The 19,094-nt window shown below is 43.5% G+C and overlaps 2 protein-coding genes across 6 annotated transcripts in view; one reads left to right on the plus strand and one right to left on the minus strand.

Moving 5' to 3' along the window:
- DLC1 (DLC1 Rho GTPase activating protein) overlaps nt 1-19,094 on the minus strand; it is a 296,053-nt gene that overhangs the window by 210,336 nt on the left and 66,623 nt on the right. The gene's annotated exons all lie outside the window — the stretch shown is intronic.
- Nucleotides 12,356-12,807, plus strand: LOC118084536 (large ribosomal subunit protein eL27-like). The gene has a single exon (XM_035114156.2). It carries the CDS (start codon nt 12,387-12,389, stop codon nt 12,792-12,794), a length of 408 nt encoding a protein of 135 aa, XP_034970047.2. The 5' UTR covers nt 12,356-12,386; the 3' UTR covers nt 12,795-12,807.

Raw genomic sequence — 19,094 nt, forward strand, 5'->3', positions numbered from 1 at the left:
ATCCTACTACAGCCCTATTCGGACCTCCTGTAACTGGGGAAAGCAACACGGGGGTGTGGGGTGCAGGGACAGCCATGCTAGTTCTGCCCCCAGTTTCCATCACCCTTTGAGCTGGAGGAATGACTATCTGAAGGGAAAAATCCTCCTCTACTTGGCAAGGCTTTGATATTATGCAGAACCCTAGAACAATCAAGGTTCTACATCAGGGACCTTGGATGAGTAATGATTGTTCATTTTTGTGGCGAAGGGGATGGTCCGATCACAAGCACCTTTTTTGCGTGTAACATCCCATTCAGACAAAACCGAACCATTTCCCAAGCTTTTAGCAATATTACATCACCGTCAAGCCTATGTGTTCAAGAAAAGCTGCTCTGAAAGGGTTGCACTCCGGATAGAATATGCATGAGGGTGGCAACGAATCTGTCTAAGTTAACAGTTCCAACAGAATATGGAAATGTTTAGGGGAAAACACTGCGTGGATCAGATGACTCTAGAAGTTAAGCTAAGAGGACTGATTTGGATTGTTCCTGTAAAGGAATATAGTAGAAATAAGAAAAGAGCAAGCCCACAAAAAGTGCCGTGTGATTTTTGGAGTATACAGATGTGAGGATAAGGAAAGTGACCACACCCAGTCCTGGTGGGGAATTGCTGCCTGGGTTTTGAATGGGATTAGCAGAGTAATTCAGTGCTCTTGGCCACCCACTCAGCCAAAGCACACATTTGCGTAGGAATTACAAAAAGGTACATAAGAAGTAGTTGCCATTCAAACCTCAGATCTGCTAGTCTGGGAAGGTTGGATGCTGCTCATCTTGGTCCTTCTCAGTAGAGCCAAGGCTATGCTGCACTCAGTCCCTCATGTCGGCTGAGCTGGAGCTACACCAGCAGAGCTCAAGCTGGTAGAACTTAAGCTCTGTCCCGTTGCTCTGTCCCAGCTTCTGCCAACCTAGCAGTTTGAAAGCACACCACTGTGAGTAAATAAATAGGTACCACTATGGCAGGAAGGTAAACGGTGTTTCCGTTTTAAACAAAAAAAATTTAAACAAAAATCTGGACTCCTTGTGTGCTACTCCATTCCCCCTTTCTTCTCGCCCAGGGTGGCACTGCCCTCTGACTGCCCATCAGAGCTGGTGCCTCCCATGAGGCTGGGCCTCGATGATGGTAGCCTCTCCTCCTCCTCATCCACTGTCTGCCAGCTGCTATGAGCTGCCCAAGGGAGGAAGCTGGCAGCAGCCGCCATGGAGAGGCCATGGAGAGGCAACAGGATGTTCCCTTGCCCTGCCGCCATTTGGGACAAGCGCCGGCTCATCCTCCTCCCTGAGCTTGGCACTGGCAGCACTGGTAGGGGAAACAGGGACATTCCAGGATCAAATCAGAAGCTGGCATGGCTTTTGTATTCCTGAGACGGTCCCTGGAGGGTATGGAATGCTCTGCACACCTCCAGCTAAAACTAAGGTCCATTACTTGTTGGTTAGACTAATACACTGCTTTCTGCATTATGCAGTATCCACACCACATCTGTACATAAATACATATTATTTAAGGTGTGGAATTCATTTGAATATAGCATACAGTCATACCTCGATTTAAGTACACCTCGGTTTGAGTACTTTCAGTTTAAGTACTCCACAGACCCGTCTGGAACGGATTAATCCACTTTCCATTACTTTCAATGAGAAACAGTCATCAACAGGTTTACTACTCCTATCAGCCAATCACCCATTCCCACCACTCTTCTGAGTAATACCCCCACCCCCCGCCCTCTGACTATACATAAGGGTCTGGTGACTTCTGTTTCAGTGTATCTGAAGAAGTGTGCATGCACACGAAAGCTCATACCTATGACAAACTTAGTTGGTCTCTAAGGTGCTACTGGAAGGATTTTTAAATTTTGTTTTCAGTGAGAAAGTTCGCTTCAGGTTAAGTACGCTTCAGGTTAAGTACAGACTTCCGGAACCAATTGTGTACTTAAACCGAGGTACCACTGTATTTAAATCCCTGGCTTGAAATCCTTGTGGTTTGTTTCCCCATCCCAGAATCCAATTCCCCCCCATCCCTAGTCAACAAATCAGATCCAGTGTTTGCACCAGAGTCCTATTATAGTGGGGCCCCATGAGAGCATTTTGGGCCTGTTTCCGGGCTGACAGCCAGCCAATGCTCATGCAGAGGTGGGTACCTGAAACAGTTGTGATTTCCTTTTGCACCTAAGTTTCTCAGACATGTGATACTAGCATGTAGTAAAGTGGAAACATCCACAGCAAACAAAGGGACATAGTTTCATATACCCCTAGTTGGTCCACAAAGCAAGCAATAAAAGCGATCTGGAATACAACAACCTTTAGGAAGCAAAACACAACGTTTGATAAAGAAAGCTCTCCCTTGCGTTTTTCTCTCCAGTCACACAATATTCACATGTGCACACAAATATCTCCAGAGGATTTGAAAGGCACATTTTTAGTATTGTGTTTGGATATATCCTATGTCCCCTCAGTGGGATATTTCTCAAGCAAGTATGTGGAGGATTGTGGTATTAAGTTACATCTCATAAATCCTCTTGACTTCACTGGGGCTACAAAGCATGCAGGTGGACTGAGGGCTTTATTCTAGACCTTCCCATAATTGTGCTGGCTGGTGGAACCAGCGCTGAGCTTTGCTTTGTTTTAATTTTCCCACTGAGACTATGAGAAAAGAACACAAAACAGTGTGATTGCTAGTTAGCAGGCATCAAACCACCAGACGTGCAGTAGAAACAATAAGAAAATATTTAACAGCTTTCACGGCTTCTGTGGGAACTTGGGATAGGCACATAAAGAAACCAAAGGCAATTATGAAAGAATTTCTCTTGTGCTTTGTAAAATAAGTCCCATATTCCATGTGGGTTTGTGCGATATGATTTATTAAGAGCAAAGGGGGCCACCTGTCATTCTGCAAGGCAATCCTATGGAATTTCATGGGTCTAACTGGCTGATAATATTATTAGACCACAAGACAGCAGGGAATGCAAATGTGTGACAGTTTTTACCATCACTAAAAAGAGGTTTTATTTTATTTCTCTGCCTTTTTTTTTGTTGGCAGAGAATCACAACACAACACAGGCTTTGGGAGAAAAGTGACATAATTCATTTGCATGCCTTGGTGTTGAAAAAGCCCAGTCACACTGAAAATTATGGGGAGGCAGTAAATGGCTGAAACCTGTTACATTTATCAGACTTCTGCAGTGGTTTCATAAATGAGAACCATTTAGGGTGCAATCAGACAGTGGTTTAGTTCATTCTTCTCCCCCTTTCCTTTCTTCCAGCTGCTTCCAAACAATGCTGTGGTGCTTTTCGCTATTTATTTTAATCAGAATGGAGGCTGTGGAGGAATCTAGATAGTCCAGAATGCCAGCGCACCACATCCACAGCAAACATCACAAATCAGGTGGTAAGGAGAGTGTGGAACCACTGACAGCCCCCCCTCCTTTTGGGGAATAAGCACTGAATTAGTGTTAATGGCCAAGAGGGGGAAGATAAAACAGTAATCAGATACATCATAATCATGCCATAATTGGCTTGAAAAGTGGTTTTGCAGGACATTGCAATGGAAAAATCACACTGAGGCAAGTTCATTGCTGAAACCTGCTAACAAGTAAAGATGACAAACTTTAGCAAAAAAGCTTATGTCTGAATATACCAATAAACTGGTTGCATTTGGATAGGCAGATGGGCTTGGTGTGAACAGAAGCTCAGTAGGGCTCAACTGCTGAATTTGTTTGGCCTTGGGGATGACAAGGTAAGCCAGCCTAGTTTCTGGGTCCTATCAGTAGCACAATCACAATAGAATTTAAGCTGTTGCTACACAAGCAAGAACAGGCTCGGTTTTCATTGGTTCCTAGCTGTTCTTCAGGTTGGTTAGGGACTGGATTGCAATCAGCAAGTTTTTTGGGGGGATGAGGATGGGGGAGAAAATGCCCAAGCCACAAGTCCCAAAGCAATATGCAAATCATCCTCCAGCTACCCATCAAGATGTGAATCTCTTTGAATTTTGTGATGCAGTTCTCTAACCCAAAAATATATACAAAAATCCATACACTAGGGGGATGTTTGCATAAAAATGCACCTATTGGTGTAAATAACACACAGAATACATTATATCAGGGAGAATTTTGTTCAGAAATGCGTATATTAGGGAAATGGGTACTAAATGGCTGATACAGAAATGTCATGAACAAAACTAGACAAATGAGAAACTGAGAGAAACCAAAATTGATATATCTGTCCACCCCTATTTGGGGAGAAGCAAACCCCCAAGAAACTGGGACCACCAATGGAGACATAGCTCCCAACATCATCACTATGCCTCTCTCTCTCTCTCTCTCTCTCTCTCTCTCTCTCTCTCTCTCTCTCTCTCTCTCTCTCTCTCTCTCTCTCTCACACACACACACACACACACACACACACACACTTGCTGCTGTTCAAATTGTTTTACAGATCATATTAGCTGAGGACAGATGAGAAAGATGAGTAAAAAAGGTAAAAGGTAAATGACTCCTGGATGGTTAAGTTCAGTCAAAGGCAACTATGGGGTGTGGAGCTCATCTCACTTTTCAGGCCAAGGGAGCCAGCGTTTGTCCACAGGCGGCTTTCCGGGTCATGTGGCCAGCATGACTAAACTGCTTCTGGCACAACGGGACCCTGTGATGAGTGCCAGATGGCATGGAAACACCATTCACCTTCCTGCCACAGTGGTACCTATTTGTCTACTTGCACTGGTATGCTTTGGAATTGCTAGGTTGGCAGAAGCTGGGACAGAGCAACAGGAGCTCACCACCGTTGCATGAATTTGAACCACCGACCTTCTTGGCAAGCTCAAGAGTCTCAGTGGTTTAGACCACAGCGCCACCCGTGTCCCCTAGTTCCTACAATGCATAGCTAAAATAATTGATACAATTTTTGTCTGCCCTCATGAATTATTGGATGGTAGTCATATGAATATGGAATTATGAAAACCACATTCACCAACAAAATTTATGAATCTAGGATAACTTTGTACAATCTGATCAGAGTAGCATTGTGCGGCATTCAGCAGGAGATGGTCTGGAGAAATTAAAGATCAACCAAGCTAAACCCAAAGCAATTGTTCTACAATCTCTGGGACATTCCTACTTGGTCCCTGTAGCTATGTTGCCTTTGGTACTAATCCTGTGATTTAACAAGGATTGTGAAATCCCAAGCAACATTTCAGCTGTTTTCAATGACCTCTGAGTCTTCCTCTACACTGAATATCCTGGGTCTTCACAATTTCACACCCCAGTGTATGCCTGAAGGATAGGAAAGAAAAGCAACCTTAACGACCACTCAGATAAGAATTTGTTATCTGAAGGCCAATTCAGACACTAGGAAAGAAAAATTAACACCCAGAACCATTCTCTAGGGCAACCTTCTCCAACCGGGTGCCCTCCAAATGTTTTGGACTCTGATAATATCTGACTATTGGCCATGCTTTCTGGCTGATAGGGGTTGTACTCCAAAGCCTATGGAGCGAATTCAGTTAAGAGAAGCAATGCAAAGGCCTATTGTCTGACATGGTAAAGTCCAGCTCAGCTTTCAGAAGTAAGTGTGTGTGTGTGTGTGTGTGTGTGTGTGTGTCAAGTACACCCAAATAATGCTTCAAATTAAAAGCTTACCTACCAGAGTGGAGGTTTCTATTCTAGTTTTCTCCTAGATAGGTCAAAACACACCTGAAATCTGAGGTGGTACAACTAAGTGTTAGAGCAAGATCACATCACAGAATAAAGGTTGTACTCAAATTTATCATTTGCTTTCCATTTCCTCTGATCCCAACAGAAATTGCCACACATATTGCAACCATTTTCTTGAAGAAACCACCACAATCCCACTGCTAACACCATAAGATCAGAAAGGTAGGCATGAGTGGATGAGTCTACAGCTCACCATGATCAAATGTTGCACAAAGTAGAAAGGTTTGTTTCTTACATGGAACAACCAGAATGGTCTCTCTTTCGGACAATTCCTCTCAGATATTCTCTAACGTTCAACTCGCCCAAGTAAACATGGGCCACCGGCTCAGCCCATAATGAGGAATGATGCTTTGGTAATATCTAGAGCAGGGGTTCGCTGAAGAATTGATGCTTTTGAATTATGGTGCTGGAGGAGACTCTTGAGACTCCCATGGGCTGCAAGAAGATCAAACCTATCCATTCTTAAGGAAATCAGCCCTGAGTGCTCACTGGAAGGACAGATCGTGAAGCTGAGGCTCCAATACTTTGGCCACCTCATGAGAAGAGAAGAATCCTTGGAAAAGACCCTGATGTTGGGAAAGATTGAGGGCACTAGGAGAAGGGGACGACAGAGGATGAGATGGTTGGACAGTGTTCTCGAAGCTACGAACATGAGTTTGACCAAACTGCGGGAGGCAGTGCAAGACAGGAGTGCCTGGCGTGCTATGGTCCATGGGGTCACGAAGAGTCAGACACGACTAACCGACTAAACAACAAAGAGCAGGGGTGGGAAATTTCTGCACCCACAGGTGATGTTGGACTTCCTCAACTCCAGCCAGCATGGTCAGTGGTCAAAGATGGCGGAAAGTGGAGTCCAGCAACATCTGGAGAGCTCTATATACAGAAGCAAGAGGGGAAACTCTTTTCCCAAGGGTTGAGAAAAATGTCCCAGGTGATCTAGTCCTGTCTTTCCTACTTTTGCCTGGTTGGTCATGAATCCTGGAAGGCTCAACATCTCTCCTCCTAGAGGAGAAACATTCATCTAGGATGCTCCAGTGTACATGCTTCATCATGCACAAAGCAGCTGGCCATGCCTTCTCAGCCTGTTCCGTTGGATCCACCGCTTCCTTATGGATGCCTGAACAGGCATTATTATTATTATTATTATTATTATTATTATTATTATTATTATTATTATTATTATTCTGTAGAACAGCATGCATATAGGTGGGCAGATGAGAGATAAGGTGTGGCAGGGGTTAATACAAAGTGGTAATAGCCGAGAATAATGTGGTTGTGGGAGTCGCCCCAGAGGGGAACTGTTATGCTTGCATCTGCCTGTCGGAGCGAAAATGTGCTGTCTCAAGCGAGGCCTATAGGGAAGAAGAGCTATACATTTCATAAATATTTGAAAGGTGTCCAGGGACATTTTCCAGCACAACTGCAGAGCAGAACCCAGACAAGGCTATTCGGCGAGGCATAAGGAAGGACTGGAAGACGTTAAGCTACCTAGACTAAATAGGGAGCAAAAGTTCAGGTGCTTTCTTAAGGAGCTGACAGCCCTGCTGTCTTGAACGGAAGCAACAAACATCTCAGCTTGACACGGCTGCAGAGCATCTCCACAGCCTTCAGTGACACAGCAAAGTCTCGCCGGTTTTGCCATTTAACATTTCCAATCAATCTGAATCAATATCCTTTGTAATAGCAGAAGAAAACAGTGTGTGTGTGTGTGTGTGTCTCAGAATACTTACTTGTTGTTGTTGTTTAGTCGTTTAGTCGTGTCCGACTCTTCGTGACCCCATGGACCATAGCACGCCAGGCACTCCTGTCTTGCACTGCCTCCCGCAGTTTGGTCAAACTCATGTTCGTAGCTTCGAGAACACTATCCAACCATCTTGTCCTCTGTCGTCCCCTTCTCCTAGTGCCCTCAATCTTTCCCAACATCAGGGTCTTTTCCAAGGATTCTTCTCTTCTCATGAGGTGGCCAAAGTATTGGAGCCTCAGCTTCACGATCCGTCCTTCCAGGGAGCACTCAGGGCTGATTTCCTTAAGAATGGATAGGTTTGATCTTCTTGCAGTCCATGGGACTCTCAAGAGTCTCCTCCAGCACCATAATTCAAAAGCATCAATTCTTCGGCGATCAGCCTTCTTTATGGTCCAACTCTCACTTCCATACATCACTACTGGGAAAACCATAGCTTTAACTATACGGACCTTTGTCGGCAAGGTGATGTCTCTGCTTTTTAAGATGCTGTCTAGGTTTGTCATTGCTTTTCTCCCAAGAAGCAGGCGTCTTTTAATTTCGTGACTGCTGTCACCATCTGCAGTGATCAAGGAGCCCAAGAAAGTAAAATCTCTCACTGCCTCCATTTCTTCCCCTTCTATTTGCCAGGAGGTGATGGGACCAGTGGCCATGATCTTGGTTTTTTTGATGTTGAGCTTCAGACCATATTTTGCGCTCTCCTCTTTCACCCTCATTAAAAGGTTCTTTAATTCCTCCTCGCTTTCTGCCATCAAGGTTGTGTCATCTGCATATCTGAGGTTGTTGATATTTCTTCCAGCAATCTTAATTCCGGCTTGGGATTCATCTAGTCCAGCCTTTCGCATGATGAATTCTGCATATAAGTTAAATAAGCAGGGAGACAATATACAACCTTGTCGTACTCCTTTCCCAATTTTGAACCAATCAGTTGTTCCATATCCAGTTCTAACTGTAGCTTCTTGTCCCACATAGAGATTTCTCAGGAGACAGATGAGGTGATCAGGCACTCCCATTTCTTTAAGAACTTGCCATAGTTTGCTGTGGTCGACACAGTCAAAGGCTTTTGCATAGTCAATGAAGCAGAAGTAGACGTTTTTCTGGAACTCTCTAGCTTTCTCCATAATCCAGCGCATGTTTGCTATTTGGTCTCTGGTTCCTCTGCCCTTTCGAAATCCAGCTTGCACTTCTGGGAGTTCTCGGTCCACATACTGCCTAAGCCTGCCTTGTAGAATTTTTGCATAGGTGTGTAAGAATACTTACACACCTATGCAAAGCCTCTCCATATTCAGGACATAATTGTAGGCAATTAGACACCTAAAACTTAGTTTTTATTCTCTGGCACACAGCAACAATGGCAGCGACATCAGTACACAGTATTATATAGTGGTACCTCAGTTTTATGAACTTAATCCGTTCCGGAAGTCTGTTCTTAAACCAAAGCCATTCTTAAACCGAGGCACGCTTTCCCTAACGAGGCCTCCCACCGCTAGTACGCTTCCACTGTTCAGTTTCCGTTTGTAGACTGAGGTAAAGTTCGCTAACTGGAACACTACTTCCGGTTTTGCGGAGTTCGTATACCGAATAGTTCGTTAACAGGACTGTTCGTAGACCATAGCTGTCAACTTTCGGATTTGAAAATAAGGGAAAGTTGACAGCTGTGGCTTAGATTAAGGGAGTTTCCTGCAAAAAAGGGAGGGTTGGCAGCTACGGTATGTCGTAGACTGAGGTACCACTGTAGAGACCTATCCATATGTATATGCTAAGGCCTATTGTACTGAGGAGTAATAACCCTGGAGCCAATGGAATGTTCCAGATTCTGTCAAATTTGAACTGTGGAATCTGATGAGATTCTGAACAAGGCAGGGGGAAGAAAGTTGGAAGTCACTAGACATCCAGAAAAAAATGTCCTTGTTCACCATATCTATTCTGGAATAACCCTGCCTATTTCTCTCTTTTTAAAAATGGTTTGTTCCCTAAACACCTATCCTTTTCCGTAGGTTCCCCCCCACATGCTGAAACAACACGTCACTTTTGCAGTTGCTAAGCTTCATCATAACGAACCTCACTCATAGCTGGCACTGAATGGCTAGCTTGCCTTGTGAAGAAAGAATGTGGCCTGGCTGTGTGTGGCAAAAGATGCACAGTGCGCCAACTCTGATTCACTTGCACAGCCTAGGAACAGACTGGAAAGACATTTAGAAGCATTGGCAATTTAACTCTTCCCAGTTCTCTTTCTGACTGCGAGGAAGGGATGTAGCTTAGAGGCAGAGCTCAAAACCCCAGAGAGCCACTGCCAGTGTAGACAAGATGGAACTGGATGGACCAATGACCTGAGTCAGTATAAGGCAGCTTTTTTTAAAATTTGCTCAACTGTGAGTTTTATGTCAAGGATATTTTATTCACTGATGTGCATCAGTCCATTGTATATTTATTTTTTTAATGCACAAGTCTTCGGTAAGGACAGCCTTTACACCAGTGGTTACATAGAAAAATGTACAATGACTGCCAGAAATATACGTGAAAACAATCTTTCGCAAATTTCTTCACATCCGGTGGTTAAGTAACAGAGTAATTCACAGAAGAACAAGTTTGCAAAGATCCGAAAATTATGGTAACCTCTAAAACAATGAGAAACCACCTCCCCTATCCATGTGCTTCTCATACACGCCCAGATTGTTTGCACATGTGGGGTTCTCAATTATTCAATGCAAGAGAAGCCATGTGGCAGCCACCTCCTAATTTGAAATGAATGGAAACCCATTCTGAGTTGGGCGTTTTGTGAATGTATTGACATTTCAGCATCTGGAACCAAACTCTGGCATAAGAAATGGAAATGAGCAGTGGGATCAGAAATGTACAGTACCACCAGCATGCATCACAATATTATAACTTCTGACTTCTGAATTTCCAGGCATGCATGCTTATTCCCCCACACTCTGCATACTATTTTGCATCTTTCTAAGGACATAGATTTTGGAACATGGGAAGCTACTTTATTTTGTATCAGACCAATTGGTCCACCTAGCTCAGTACAGTCATTCCTCGGTTTAAGTACGCCTCGGTTTGAGTATTTTCAGTTTAAGTACTCTGCGGACCCGTCTGGAAAGGATTAATCCACTTTCCATTACTTTCAATGGGAAAGTTCACTTCAGGTTAAGTACACTTCAGGTTAAGTATGGACTTCTGGAAACAATTACACTCATACTTCAGGTCAAGTACACTTCAGGTTGAGTACTCCGCGGACCAGTCTGGAACGGATTAATCCACTTTCCATTACTTTCAATGGGAAAGTTCGCTTCAGGTTAAGTACGCTTCAGGTTAAGTACAGACTTCCGGAACCAATTGTGTTTGTAAACCGAGGTACCACTGTATTGTCTACAGTCCACACTGATTCTTCTTTCTGGAGATGCCTGGACATTCTGCATGCATACCTTCCCCATACATACCGTACCTTATGGAGAATAACTTTAGGAATTAAACCTAACCACAAATTCACACGCTATGTACAGATGCATCTTTCTTAACTCCCAACAAAAATCCATCAAAACCCCATGCATGGATATGTAATTTTAATGTTCAAATTTTCTTTTGAGAGATGGATATGTTTACAACATTGATAGGATTTTCCAGTGTTGACGCTCACCGCAGATCTGAACCTGGCAATGTTCTTAGAATGACAGAATTTTCCATTTCCTCATCTAAAATACTTTGCAGTCCATATCAATAGAAGCTTTGTCATCAAACGTTGGCAGGTAAATGGAAGAATTTATTAAGCTAATGAAGCCAATTTCCAGAGCTCATTAGTATGCATCGCTTTGCGATTCATGTGAATGGGAAAAAAAACCTTTCCTCAGCTATTGTATTCAGCATGGCTGAACAGGATTAAAAAGTGGATTATTCTGTAGTTTACATGATAAGTGGCTTTGTGTTGTCATTCTTGGAGGTCTATGGGAATGATCAAAGATGTTGGAATAATGTTTCAAGATGAATTTTGCTAATCTGACATTTGAGGATTGCCCAAGAACTGTTGGCTGATGTGTCCAGTGTCACTCGGGTAATTCTGGACTTCTTCTCAATGCCTTATGTTAATCAGACCAGATTTCAGTCTTGCTAAGTTGTGGCATAGTGACTGTAATTTTTTCTTCATTATCTTAGGAAGGGAAACCTCAACATCAAGGAAAATTTGGAATAACTCATTCTGAAAGCCTGTAAGATCGTGTTCTCCAAACCATTGCAGTGCTTTTGTAAACTTCCCCCTAAACTCAATTATGTTCTCTGCTGTGGGTAACAGTCTGCCTGGAGGTAAATGTATCAGGAAATTGTTAGATATGCCACCAAATTCCACTGAAGGCAGAGCCTAGCAGCATATTTGTGGTTCTGCTCTGCCTGTACTGGACTCAAACCAGAGCAGAAGCTGGATTTACTTGAACCTGGTGGGTTCTGCTGCAAATCTGGATGTCTTCTCAAATTTCCTAGGCTGCGCCTCACATGAAGTATCTGATGCTGGGATGGACAGTGATGCCAAGTGCAACATGAGGGCATGAAGTGGGGCCAGAGAGCCATCAGCAGAAAAGCTGTGGGTTCCATCGCTGCCGCCAGGCCCGGCTCTAGGTAGACTCCCGGTGGCGCGGGGCACCATGGCGCTGGCCCGCCAGAAAGGCGCTGCGAGCTGTGCCCGCCCGCTGGCCGGCCGATCCGCCGGTCCGCTGCGCGCTGCGCCCACCCGCCCACCATGCTGGGAAATGGGGCGGGAGGGCGCCAGAGAGATCGCGCTGTGCCTGCCCGCCCGCCCGCCGCTGCGCCCACCCGCCCACCGCGCTGGGAAACGGGGCGGGAGGGCGCTGGAGAGCTCCGGCGCACCACAGCGGCAGGGGCGTTTAAGATGGCCCTGGCTGCCACAGCTCCAAGATGAGCAAGTTTATGAAACCAGGGAAAGTAGTCCTTGTCCTTGCTGGGCGTTACTCCGGATGCAAAGCTGTTATTGTTAAGAATATTGATGATGGCACCTCTGACCGCCCCTACAGCCACGCTCTGGTGGCTGGCATCGATTGCTACCCACGCAAAGTGACTGCAAGCATGGGCAAGAAGATTGCCAAGCATTCCAAGATGAAGTCATTTGTGAAGGTCTACAATTACAACCACTTGATGCCTACCATGTACTCAGTTGATATTCCCCTTGACAAGACCGTTGTCAACAAGGATGTATTTAGGGACCCTGCGCTGAAACATAAAGCACGGCGGGAGGCCAAAGTGAAATTTGAGGAGAGATACAAGACAGGCAAGAACAAGTGGTTTTTCCAGAAGCTCAGATTCTGAGTGGCATGCATTTGCATCAATAAATATTTTTGAAAAGCCAAAAAAAAAGCAAAGAAAAAAAGCAGAGAAGCTGTCAGGATGGATCTGGGGGACAGCTGCAGGGTCTGGCTCCCCTCTGTCACCTCTGTCAGAGCCTGCATCCAAACTGGAAACCTCATCACCCTGCCCGGTGCTGGGCCACCTCCCAGCCTCTGCATCTTTGCTATCCCTCAAGCTTCTAGCTTCTAGTACCTCCCAACTTGTCCACTCCTCTGAGGTGTGGCCGGTATCCCAACACCAGTGGCCATACGAACTGAATCTCTGGATTAAAGTTTGCTGCTAGAACTGGTAATATTATTACTTTGGCTTAGTTCTAGCCAGTGAAGAGCAACATATTTCTTAAACTATATATCAGGGCTGGATTTAGGTTTGATGAGGCCCTAAGCGATTGAAGATAATGGGGCCCTTTATATGTCCAGCTGTCCTTTGTCAACAACAAATTGTCGCTGTTTTTGTGTGTTGAATATATGCTATTTGGTAATTTATGGACCTAAGAGGTATCTAAAGAAGCCATTTGCACATAACAAAATATGTATTTTATCAAAGTAATTGTTGAACTGAAATACAATTAAGAAGAAGTATATTAGTAGTGAAATAATTATTAAGCTCTAACTGCATTTAGGTTTTATTTTATTTTATCTTATATTTTGAAAATGTACATCCAGGGTTTTTTTCCTTTAATTTTTTTTGGGGGCCCCCAAGAGAGTGGGGCCCTAAGCTATAGCTTGTTTAGCTTATACGTAAATCCGGCACTATTCTCTCTCTCTCTCTCTCTCTCTCTCTTATCGAACAGATTCAGCATTCAGTCTCAGGTCAGAGCCTGGATGGGAGACGGTCAGGGAATCCCATGTACACCACAACATCCATGATGGAAGAAAGACGGAACACAAATAAAATAAATAAATTTGTACTGCTGATATAACAACATTTGCCTTGCTATGGTTTCCCTCCCCTTTTAGTCATCCGACTTATTTCTTCATGTCAATTTCACCACACTACTGCCCTTCCTCATTTAAGATTAATCATTCTCTCTAAACTGTTGAAAAGTTTGGGCTTTCTTTCCTGTTTTATTACTGTCTCTGACACCTGAAAACTTAGAAAAGATATTGAATTCTAAATTAATCTGACAGATCTGATTTCTGACTAATAACACCCGCAGAGACTTGAGATTGGAAGCTGGGAACGCATTAGGAGTCAAGAAAGCGAAAGCTATTAGAGGACCCAAGACCCGTGCAATATTTTTGGTCAAGCGCACTCAGGCGTTTCTTTCATAAGTTCTCAGAATGTATGGAGGGAGGGTTTGCATGTGCTAGCACGCCCCACCTGGTCTGCATCCCTGCTGGCTCCTCGACTGACCTTCAGGCTTTGAGTTATAAGACCTGAAGAGGAAATCTTTGACTGCACACTCAGAAGCTTCCATGTGAATGAGAGCCTACTGAAACAGGGTTCCTGCTGATACGCAGGGTTCTAAGTGTATTCAGCTGATAGGGTTGCCAGACTCAATAGAGGACAGGACTTCTGTGCCTTTAATTGCCCTGCTCTCTTTTGAGTCTGGAAACCTTAAAGAGAAACCAGCAGGCCCTTTGCTTGGAAATTAAACAAAGGGTCTGCTGGTTTCTCTTTAAGGTTTCCAGACTCAAAAGAGAGCAGGGCAATTAAAGGCACAGAAGTCCTGTCCTCTATTGAGTCTGGCAACCCTGTCAGCTGTTTCCCCCCCAAAGATTTCCCCTTTTGATCTTTGTGCTCTATGTGCAGAGAATGGTGTGAAGGTGGAAGGAACTGGTACACATGCCACCACTTTCCCCTTCCTACATGCAGAGAACTCATGGAGGGCATGCCTGATCAGGGCCTGAGTTTGTTATAGAAGCCTGGATGCTTATTTTGGGGGCAAGACTGATTATCACATTGATGCCAGAGTGCCTTGTTGCAAGTAATACAATTTGCCAGGACAAATAATAACCTCAAGCATCTAATAACCTTTCTCAGTGCTCAGCAGACTAACAGTGAAATCCTAACCATGTCTACTCAGACATAAGTCATGTTGATTTCAAAGGGTAAGTGGGGTTAGGATAGCAGCTAAAGTATATTTTATTATCCATGCCTTAAATCAGGCATCCCCAAACTTCGGTCCTCCAGATGTTTTGGACTACAATTCCCATCATCCCTGACCACTGGTCCTGTTAGCTAGGGATCATGGGAGTTGTAGGCCAGAACATCTGGAGGGCCGCAGATTGGGGTAGGGTTGCCAGACTCAATAGTGGACAGAACCTCTGTGCCTTTAATTGCCCTGCTCTCTTTTGAGTCTGGAAACCTTAAAGAGAAACCAGCAGACCCTTTGTTTAATTTCCAAGCAAAGCGTCTGCTGGTTTCTCTTTAAGGTTTCCAGACTCAAAACAGAACAGGGCAATTAAAGGCACAGAAGTCCTGTCCACTATTGAGTCTGGCAACCCTAGTTTGGAGATGCCTGCCTTAAATTCTTTGGATCTTAGATACATGGTTACATGACCATCAAATCCTGAATGTTGCGCAAGGATGGCCAAGTTTAGTGTGGTCGCTAGACTGAACTGCACCACTTGTTGATCCTTGAATTTAAGAGTGGGGAACCTGTGGCCCTCCAGATGTGGTTGGACTCTCATCTGCCCTAGATTGCATGCTAACAGTCAGGGCTTGCAGATATAGTGCACCAAATAACATCTGGAGACCATAGCCCCCCCCCCAAATCTGCTGTAATTCATGGGTTAATTTTGTAGCATCAAAAACTTCCACACAACATCAGTAGAGTTATTAAAGCTCTGGATAGCAAGTCATCTATCTGCCTCAATATTTTTTGAAAAAATTCTAGATGCTTAAATGAAATACAGACCACTACTTGTCTAGTTTTGGGAAATAAAACTTCTGCTGACATTTTGCAATGCCAAACTGCCTTTTCTAGCTAGATTTTATTCATCAAACAACCTACAGAAACTTGAATGGCAGACAATCCTGCCACCTGTTTCTTATGAAGGGATGACCCTAATTCAAAGCAGAAGGAAGCAATAAAAAAAATTTATTTATTCAAAAATAAATTGCTTAACTTTGAATGAAATTTTTGGTGGTGCTTTATTTCATTATCTGACCAGATGAAACACATCTGTGAACCAGCACATAAGACCTTTGGAGTGGGGTGTGTGTGTATATTTTGCTTACTGTGACACTGTCACTGCCAACTATACCTCTTATTTCCTATTTAGAACTATCTGAAGTGAATGGGTCAGAGAAGACTCATTGAAAATTATGGACATGACTAACCTAGATCCATTAATTTCAGCGAGGTTACTCTGAGCATCATTTAACTGGACACAACCGATTATTTCTATTATGTATTTGTCAACTGGAAACAAATGAAGTCCAACCAATGTATTATAAACACATGAATAAAAAGGTCAAATAAATTGTTATACATAATAATTAACTTGGAGATTCTGCTGAGTACAGCAGTTTACTTTTGCAGTTTACTTTTGCATGTAATATCAATCACCCTTAACTGGGGGGGGGGGACAGAAAATTGTTCCATAGACATTCACTTACCTATTTTTGCTTTCATGTAGTTTTCTAAGCATATTTTCTAAATTTCTAATCATATTTTAATGGGTATTTCCCCACTAATTCTAGTCATTGTCTGACCAATTAATTTTACCAAGAGAGGCTGTAATCTGATGAATGCTTTCCTGAGAGTAGGCCCCATTGAACTTATTAGGACTTACTTGCAATTAAACATGCACAGGGATGTGTGGTTTATTGAGAAAAATGATTAAAACAGACTTTGAAATGGGATCCTTAACGTAATTCATCCTTTCTGTCTGCTTTTGTATCTTGCACACCATAGATTTTCTTGATGCAAGCAGTAGATGGCAGCATTCAGTGAGTTAACTGAACCCAAGAGAAAGCTAGACTATATGCTACGGTTAGAATGCAAAGTGGTCCTACTAAGCCAATATTTTAAGTTTCATAAGTGCTCATGTACATCTCAGCTGAAATGGCTGCAAAGACATGCTTTTCTGTTGATGTATGCAATATTCACAGGCTGTATACAACCATACCATGTTATGTTTGAAATTGGCATGGTTTGAATATTCTGTTACCATAGCAATACAGGTGTACTACATAGCTGCCAAGTTATCCCTTTTTTTAAGGGAAATTCCATTATGCTGAATAGGCTTCCTCGTGAGAAAAAGGAAAACTTGGCAGCTATGGTGTACTATTCTCTTTAGTGGTACAACCATCCAAAGAATGAACTTATCCAGGTTTCAGTTTCACTGCACCTATTCAGGGGACACCTCCAAGGTACAGTGTCTGCCTCTCCTTCCTGCTCTAAATAATCTGCCTGTTTCTTGGGGCTGAGTCCGAGATGAGTCAAGGACTTGGAACCAGGAGGTGTGATGCAGGCTAGTGGTCACAACTGAAGAGCAAGGCAGGACCAAAGGACAAACCAGAAATAAGCCAGGAGTCAGAACCAAAGAACAAAGGAAGAACAAGTCAGGAGTCAGCAACGTACCAGAGTTTAAGAAGACCTTGCTGTTCAAGCAAGGCCCAACTAGATAAGGGAGCCAACTGTATTCCTTTTTGCCCATAAAGTTCTGGTGGTCAGCCTAGGTGGGCAGAGTAAATCTAGATGATTCTTCACTGAGATAGCTTCTTCCTGCAGTTCAGTGGTTCACCACATGGGGCAGCCACACATAGATTCTAGCAGCACCTGACACCAACCAGGGTGTCCTTCTCAGATGAATTCATCAATGCTATGTTCTTCTGTGTTCCTTCTGCAGTCACTTCCTTTACTTCAGTCATCATCTTCAAATGTTTGTTTCTGCTCTTGTCTGGGTTCAGCAGCTTTCGCCCATCTGAAAAGTATTTTGGTCCAGTGCTCTCTTTATTTTTCTGTTTTTTAAAAATCTTTTTAATTCAATTTTACACTATACATTTGAATTCAAACATTAATCATAATCACCAACATTTAGGACTTAGACTTCCCTTCACCCTTCCATGGTTTCCATTATCAAACTTTTTCTGCTGCATCATATATTTTCCTCTGTTTTTCTTAAGGTAATCCATTTTAAAACGGCGTTTCCGTGTGCTGCTCTGGTTCGCCAGAAGCGGCTTTGTCATGCTGGCCACATGACCTAGAAGCTATACGCCGGCTCCCTCGGCCAATAATGCGAGATGAGTGCCGCAACCCCAGAGTCGGTCATGACTGGACCTAATGGTCAGGGGTACTTTACCTTTAATCCATTTTTACCTTAGTTTTTAGTACATTACAAACTCAAATCCTGCCAAAGTTTTTAGTTGTTTACAGTGTTATCTTAAGAAAATTGTCCATTTCCCCCATTCCTTATTAAGTTTCTATCTTCCTAGTTTCTGATTTTCCTGGTCATTTTTGCCATTTTGGCGTAGTCCATCATCTTCATCAACCATTCATCTCTGGGCGGGACTTTATCTTCCTCTCCTTATTTTTTTAAATGATCTATTAGTATGAGATGGATACCTAGTGAGGTTCTTGATCTGATTGGTACATGGTGTTAAGAGCAAGATCAGTGTGTGCGTGTGCGTGTGCGTGTGTGTGTGTGTGTGTACCAAACCAAAGTTGCCCTGTTATTTCCCAGAAGTCCCAGGTGGATAGCAATGGAGTACCATAACAAGAAAAGTGAGAGGCCCTGAAACACATTGACAGCTGTGTGAAGAAACATAATGCGAAATCCGGTACTGGTCCCAACAGATGGCTATGGCCAACCAGATTGCATTTCTGCGACAGACAGGAACACAGGAAGCCAGCCGCCTTTGGCCCATCATGCTTAGCACAGCACCGTTGATTCCAACTGACAGTTGTTCTCAGGAGTTTCACAAGGAGTCTTTTCCTAAGCCCTCCCTGGAGATGGCAGGGGTGGGACCTGGGACTTTCTGCATGTGAAGCATGTTCTCTGCCACTGAGTGCAGCTCAGAGTGTAGCAACAGACCAGGGGGTAGATGCTGTGTTTTGCTTTATATGAATGATGATAGATGCATGTGCATCTGCAGCTGGCAGACTTTTCCAAATTTGGGAGGAGTTTTTGCAGTGGGAAAGATCTTTGAGGTTAATCTGCTAGGTGCTTTGGGTTGGCTGATTCATTCATCTTTTAAAATGAAAATCTGTAGATGCTGACTTGCTTTTATAAATCCCTTTTGCTGCAAAGATTCATTGCTGATTTTATCGTCACTGATATTTTTAGTGTTTTAATATATTTTTCTAAG

The sequence above is a fragment of the Zootoca vivipara genome, chromosome 9 (assembly GCF_963506605.1).
Source record: "Zootoca vivipara chromosome 9, rZooViv1.1, whole genome shotgun sequence".
Classification (NCBI taxonomy): Eukaryota; Metazoa; Chordata; class Lepidosauria; order Squamata; family Lacertidae; genus Zootoca; species Zootoca vivipara.

Coding starts and splice junctions, on each gene's coding strand:
- LOC118084536 (XM_035114156.2), top strand. CDS start 12,387: ATGAGCAAGTTTATGAAACCAGGGAAAGTAGTCCTTGTCCTTGCTGGG.